The sequence below is a fragment of the Babylonia areolata genome, chromosome 2 (assembly GCF_041734735.1).
Source record: "Babylonia areolata isolate BAREFJ2019XMU chromosome 2, ASM4173473v1, whole genome shotgun sequence".
Classification (NCBI taxonomy): domain Eukaryota; kingdom Metazoa; phylum Mollusca; class Gastropoda; order Neogastropoda; family Buccinidae; genus Babylonia; species Babylonia areolata.
In genome coordinates, this window is record NC_134877.1 from 11880333 (window position 1) to 11887763 (window position 7431).

General features: G+C 38.4%; 1 protein-coding gene across 1 annotated transcript; it reads left to right on the forward strand.

Moving 5' to 3' along the window:
- Window positions 1-3: 3 nt before the first annotated feature.
- Window positions 4-5761, forward strand: LOC143297782 (uncharacterized). The gene is made up of 4 exons (XM_076610266.1): window positions 4-123; window positions 2557-2611; window positions 3208-3309; window positions 5483-5761. Exons 1-4 carry the CDS (start codon window positions 19-21, stop codon window positions 5527-5529), a joined length of 309 nt encoding a protein of 102 aa, XP_076466381.1. The 5' UTR covers window positions 4-18; the 3' UTR covers window positions 5530-5761.
- Window positions 5762-7431: the final 1670 nt, after the last annotated feature.

The following is a 7431-nucleotide window of genomic DNA, read 5'->3' on the forward strand; positions in this document are numbered from 1 at the left end:
TTATTTAGCGAATGCATCATGTTCGCATATTCACCGATATATTTTTTTATCAGCTGCATGGTGTCCTCTACAGCAAGCATGGCGACCTTAGGAGCACCAAGACAAGTATCTGCTCTCATTCGGGTAGGCCCTTCTCTTCGTCTTCACAAAATGCATCAATATTTCTTTTCGCAGTGCTTCATTTTGAAGTGAAGTAGGCAATATACACGACTCCTACAGTTGAAGATCTTTTATTCTTTCTTTCACCTACAAGTAGTGTGGCCGGTGTATGTCCTTCGCCTGCTAGAGAAGCATTTAACTTTCATTTTCTGATTTTGGTTGCAGGGTAGGTATGCCAACTTGCGAACGATCCAGTCGAAGCGACCAGCTCAACGTGTGTACTGTAAAGATAGCATGTTGTATGATAGTCAAACGTAGTTCTTTTGTTTTTGAAGGCTTTCTCCGACTGGTTGCACCAAGAAAAGTTCGTCTGCTCAATCTTTTCAGCGTTTTGTCGATGGTTGAAATAGCTGCGGTGCCTGAGGGTAAACGCGAACGGGCAATTCTAATTGCGAATGATGGCTTTGGGTACATGTAAACAATTTAAACAGGAGCAGGTCTTTAACTCATTAGACATAACTGATAACATATCATTGGACTTTGTATTGTTGGTTTTGATCACGCAAGCACACAAACACACAAACAGACATTTAAACACGCACACCCCACATCGCACACAAACACACCCATTTGAGAATGCTCAGTAACTGTGCAGCATCGTTCGCAAATGGACTCGCGTCAAAATACCCAATGGTCTAATTGTGGACAACACTTTTGCAGATTCCTGTCAAAACTGACGTTCTGGTCTGTCACCAGTAGCTTTCTTAAATTCTCGCAGCACTCAACATATAAGATCAAATGAACTATTTTAAACTGTGTCAAAGTTCAAGTCCTACAACTTATTTCCCTTAATTTTAGGATTTTGAGAGCCTGGTTGTAATCTTGGTCGGCAGTGGTGCGCAAAGAGAAGAGCACGGAAATAGCCAGAAATAGCTGATGTTCGACAGGGTCTTGGAAATGGATATTCATTAAGGTATTAGAAAAAGGTTGAAGCAGACGTTAAATTGTGAAATGCAACCTTTAAGAACAATTTGGATTGGGGCGGTATATGAATTCTTTGCAATTACACACTGTTCACAATTACCCATACCTTCCATTATATTGAAAATGAAAGTGGTAGAATGGTAAAGACACTTATCTGTCAGTACAGTGCCCATGAGCATCTGTGTTAGGTCTTGCCCATTGGGAAATCAAACTGAGTATCTAGTCAATCGGATTTATCCCTGTGTGCAGCACGCACTTGACGCGTCAAAAAATAACCCATGGCAACACAAGTGTTGTCCACTTACAAAATTATGTCAAAGAAATCCACTTTGATAGATACACAAATATATATGTGTGTACCCAAGGTCTGGCTAACCGCATTGTGTTATGCTGCTGGTCAGGCATCAGCCAATAGCAGATGTGGTGTAGTGTATGTGGATTTGTCAGAACGCAGTGATACCTTCTTGAAAAACTAATACTAGTAATAGTGAAACTTTATTGACTGGGAATTTTATTTTATCAGTCTTTCGGAAAGGCGTCAGTTTGCACTCTTCCAGCCATATTGTCTGCAGAACCTAGCCAAACATTGTCTGCAGAACCTAGCCAAAAGACCTGATTCAGTCAATGCAAGATTGCATTATTGATGTGAAATCCTGGATGACATTCAACAAACTTAAGCTAAAAGATTACAGAACTGAAGCCATGAATATGCTTATTTTCTCATTCAGATTATTCCCATCTGTCTCTCTATCTTCTATCAGGCTCACTCAGTAAAGTCAGTTGGGGTTGGTGATGCCTCAGTTCAGTTATTTTATTTTTATGAAGCAGTAAGGAACCCGAGGGTGAGAGTAATTCTTGACTCAAACCACAGTATGCATGCTCAGGTGGTCAGTTTGATACACAGTCAGTTGTGGTTTTTAATGGATTAACTCTGTTTGCTGGTACCATTCTGTTGAATCTACAAAAACTCTCATTTCCGCTTTTGTGCTTTCACAAATCTACTACTGTAATTCTCTATTCACAGGTTGTCCCCATAATCTTCTTCAACATATTAAATACTTTGAAACAATGCTGCCTATCAGACTCTTAGAGTCATGTGTATGGATTACATCTCTCCTCACTCCCCGTTAGGCAAGAATTAAATACAAGGTTATGTGTCTTTCCTTTCCTGCTTTCCCCTCAGTCTCTTTCTCATTTCTTCTTTCCACTCTCTTACACCCTCAAGAATTGTTCCTTATTGTGCTTGCAATGTTTATTTTCCATTGTTTTCAGACTGCATTACACACTGAAACAAAATGAAAGTATTCAAACTATATCAAAGCCACTGAACCCAGAAAAAGGATGATTATTTGATTTTAACTTTACCTAGTTTAAGGGTGTGTGTGGATTCTCTGTGTGTGTGTGTATGTGTGTGTGTGTGTGTGTATGTTTCTGCAGCAACAGTTTTTAGATCTTTTCCCTTCCTTGTTGCAGGCAGGAAGATACGGAGCGCTCATTGCAGGATTTCTATATGGGTCCTATCACCTCAGTAAGTATATTTAGTTGAGATTAATTTTCAAACAGCAGTATGCAAATAACAGTCTGTGTGTGTGTGTGTGTGTGTGTGTGTGTGTGTGTGTGTGTGTGCGCACCTAGGAGATTGTTTGTTGTCAACAATAAAGTACTCTTTAAAGCACGGGATTGTTCAGTTTTGTTATGTTTTTTGAAAAAAAATGTTGAGAATCAATGTGGTGATTTTCTTCAAACACTAATACAGTAAAGGTAAATGATCTAAAATCGGAATATTTACACAACCTTTGCCATTCTTGTTCTCAGCATGCATATATACATATATAATAGCCATGAATGTAGTGTTCTTACTCTACAGGCAGCTGGGCTTGTTATATTGATTAAAAAGCAAAAGTTCACATACACCTTTTCCAACAAGTTGTTGCAGTTTCATACAGGTTAGCAAAAAGCACAGCAAATTTAGTTTTATATGTCAAATGCTGGTGGGTGTAAGTTGTTACTTTTGTGTTAAGACTAAAAATCATGCAAATTATGGAAGTCATTAGATATATATAGAAGCAAGAATGATAATGTGTATATTTGTAACTGCATTATTTTATAAACATTTCTCTACAGGGTCCTTGACTAAAAAGGAAGAAGTCATTCAAGAACATGAGAACAAACTGAGGGCAGCTCGAGATGCCAAACTAAAAGCAGAAAAAGACAAACTTTCTGAGTGTAAGATTTTTTTTCTTTCTCTGTTTGTGTCCATGTGTGTGTTATTATTTTTTCCTTTTTTTATTTTTTTAAAAAATTTTTTAAATTTTTTTTATAAAACAGCAAGTTTGTGTAAAAGATTAGGGTTTATTTCATTGTTAAATGCTCATTTAGCATCAATGAAAGTCCACTATTAATTATTGAATGGGACAAAAATAACATTGTTTTCTTTTGTTTCATGCAGTGTTTTTCATAAGTATTAATGAGCACAATTAAAATCTTGATCATGTACGCAGAAGTTTATTGTGAAATATATTGATGTGATGTGTGATGCAGGCTGGGGAACTCTCAGCAGATCCAGTATTTTCAGAGGAAGAGGAATTGAGTTCAGAGGAAGGGAAAAACAAATTTTAGTTTCATACTTTGCAGAGAGTTGTATCGTCATTCCCCTCCCCTCTCTCTGAGTTTCTCCTACCAGTGGTGAGTGGTGGGTGGGTGAATAAAACCACAGTCAGTGATTGTGGCAACTTCAGCATTGAGCCGAGACACTGACCACGAGCTCTAGCTGAGAATCCCTGACCACTGAAAGTGATGTAACCAGTCACATACCAACCCCCTCTTCCCTTCAGTCATCTCCCTTCCCCATTTCTTTCCTCAACTAACACACATGCCTGTCAGTGGAACAGAGACTGTTGCTGTAGAGACCAGATGGTCAGTTATATTGGTACAATGCAGACTTGTGTGCTAAGTTAATTTTCCTTGAAAACACCAACACACACACACACACACATACACACACACAGAATAGGCCCGCAAAACCTCTTAGAAATAACTGATTTCGTTTTTGGCCAGGGGTGCTTTTTTCCCCCCCCCCCCCCCCCCAAGACCCCACAACAGGGCGTTGCCTGTGCACCACACCAGGGGCCTAAGGCAGCCCCTGGACACCAGTTGATTTTCAGATGAAACTCTTCAGTACAGTTCCCCAGCCTGGTGATATGTTAACAAATGAAGTTCTCCACTGTGTGTGAGTGTTTGTGTGTATTGTGTTGTATTTTATTGTAATGTATCACTCTTTGTCACAGCAGATTTTATTGTGTGAAAATCGGACTGCTCGCTCCAGGGAGAGCATGTCGCTACAGAGAGAGTGCCATCTTTTTTTTCTGACTGCAAGTTTATTTATTTTCCTATCGAAGTGGATTTTTTTTTTACTACAGAATTTTGCCATAAACAACCCTTTTGCTGTCGTGGGTTCTTTTACTTATGCAAAGTGCATGTTGCACAAGAGACCTTGGTCACTAGTCAGATCATCCACTCAAGGTCTAGTGTAGAGGGAAATAATATAGTATGTTATTCAGACCAGTGTGCTCAGATTCTCTTGCTGCCTGGGTGGAAGCATTACCGCTTGGCCATTACTCCACTTGCCAGTTATTCAGCACTGGAAAACATTATGGCAGGGAAAGCTGTATAATAAAATATACATATGTGTCTGCCAATCACACATTGCCCATGTTTGTTGTAGCTTAGAAAACAAAATTTGGAATAAATTTTGTTCTACACAGAACAAAAATAATTATGGTCATCCCTCGGTCTGAAGGAAGATGTATAGGAGTCACTCTGAAGGCCAGATTTTTTTCGTTCTAAATATAACCAGGGAAAAGAATGAAAAATGTTGAAGTATTCAAGTGGTACATGAACATTGTTTGAAAATAGGTAGAAATGAATAAGACAAGGTTTGTAGAAGTAGTAACGTGGAGATTAAATCTGTGAGGTATTACTATTAGTGCATCTTTGTGTGTGTTTACGTGTATGTGTGCTTTAAGTTTAACCACTGTGTGAGTGTGTCTGTCTCTCTCATTTCCTATCTCTCACATATGTACCAAGGAACATGTGAATTGGCTAAGTATGAGTCGTGTCTGTATGCGATGATGTTGGTTAACATTGGGACATTGAAAATTGAATTGAAATAGCTATGGATGCTTTTCTGATGTCAGAATTGGTGAGAAATTACCTTTATCGGTTATTATGCATATTACAGTTACTTGCATTTTGAAAAAGTTATTGACACAGAGTTAAAATTGTTCCATCAACTTCTGTTTTGAATTACCATAAAAGTCTTTCACAGTAATCTATACTTCGATGCATTTCTACTTTCTTTAATCCATCTAACAGGCATTATCATTTTTGTCTGTTTCAGTGGAGATGACTGCACTGGGAAAGGAATGTGGTGTTGTTAAAACATGAGCGCGTGCTTCAGTTCAGATTTTCGTTGAGGTGGATGATCATGTATTTAAATTAGGAATGAGTGAGGAAAAAGTGTTGGAAGCGATAATCTGTATCATACAACCATACAGAGTACTGAATAGACTTGTCATGCGTGCTAGTACCTGATCATTGCATACAGAGCTTTGTGTTGGTGAAGAAAAATGTTTCTACCATTTATGAGTAGTAAAGAGTAAAGTTATGGAGTTTCAAACTTGCTTTCTGCTGTTTGTGTGTGTGTGTGTTTTCCACTGTTTTGTACATGTGTAAACAGGAGAAACATCAACCTGCATATTCAGTCAAAAATGTATGTCTCTTTCCTTGGTAAGACTTTTCTTCTTCTTCTTTGTTCGTGGGCTGCAATTCCCACATTTACTCGTATATTCACAAGTGGGCTTTTACGTGCATGACCGTTTTTACCCCACCATGTAGGCAGCCATACTCCGTTTTCAGATGTGGTAAGACTTCTAACTCAATCTGCATTAACTGTTGTACATCTGCACAATTTTCAAACAGTCATTCCTGTCCGTACCTTCAGGTCAAAACTGATCCATGCAAAATATAGAAAGTTTGGTTAACCAGGGAAAGGGTTGGGAATGGACCAGGGGTGATGAACTTCATTCAGTGTCAGCATTTTACATTTGAGAGCTGTCAGGCCCAGAAGAAATGGCTGTTTATTTTCAGTGAAACTTTAAAATGGATTATCTCAGAGGGGAGACACACAGCTCATTTTCCATGTTTTTTGGCTGGTAAAAAAAATAATAAAATAATTAAAAAAAACAGAAAAAACTACACAACATCTGCTAAAAGAAAACAAAAGCAAAAAACCCAGCAGATGCCTGACTTTCACATAATCCAACAAGCTTATCAGGCTTTGAGAGCCTATCCTAGGTTTGTGTAAAAAGTAGACTTACAAATAAAATAAACTTATCAGACACAATAAGCAAAAGTAAATGGATTAGGATATAGGAAAGGGAAAGATATGTAGAAAGCAAGTAATTCAGGTAAAAGTAAGAACAGAAATGGACCATGCTCAGCGACTCATGCACGCCTAAACATGAGCACACACCAACACAAGCATGCAAATGCACACACACAAGCACGCACAAACACACAAATACACACGTATGCACAATACACATGCAACAATTTCCAGTCTCACTGACATGAAAGCCAAACTCGCAGCTGATGAACGAATGTATCCAGGCCTACACTACTCGTAAAAGCACATGAATTACTACACACAGATTCACACATTTAGGCAAAAACAATTTTTGAATAATGTAGGATGGGCACTGGGTCTATAACAGATGAACCTGGATTTGGGTGTGTATGGGGCAAGCGAGGGTGCAGATGATGGGGCAGCAAAAAAAACAAACAAAAACAAACAAACAAGAAAAACAAGGAGTAGGTACAAAAATTGCAAAAAATGTGACTGATGCTTGGAATCACATCAAACCATATTTCAAGCTACTGGTCATATGCAGGTCCAGTCTGCTGTTGCAAGTCAAAACTGTCTGATATTGACATTGTTTAAAACTATCTTGCATATGGAGGAATGTAGGATCCCCAGAGGGAAATATTGCAGATATTTCAAGCTAATATCAAAATCATGAAGAGCAAAGTTCAAAACAAATTTCTGTCCAAGCTACCTCACCAAGGATCCTACATTTGTCCTTCTACAAGTTGTTCTTTTTTTTTGTTTTATTTCTCCACAAGATTCAATAGTTACTCCAGAAATTGTTCAGTTTGCTTGGGAAAGTGTGGAGTCCCAAGTTGATCCTTTACAAAGCATGTTACCTTTTTCTCTTGGCTCCATATGCAAAGCTCTGTGTGCTTCAGCTTTTAACAAAATGATATTGAATAAATACTCTCGTGTGTGAT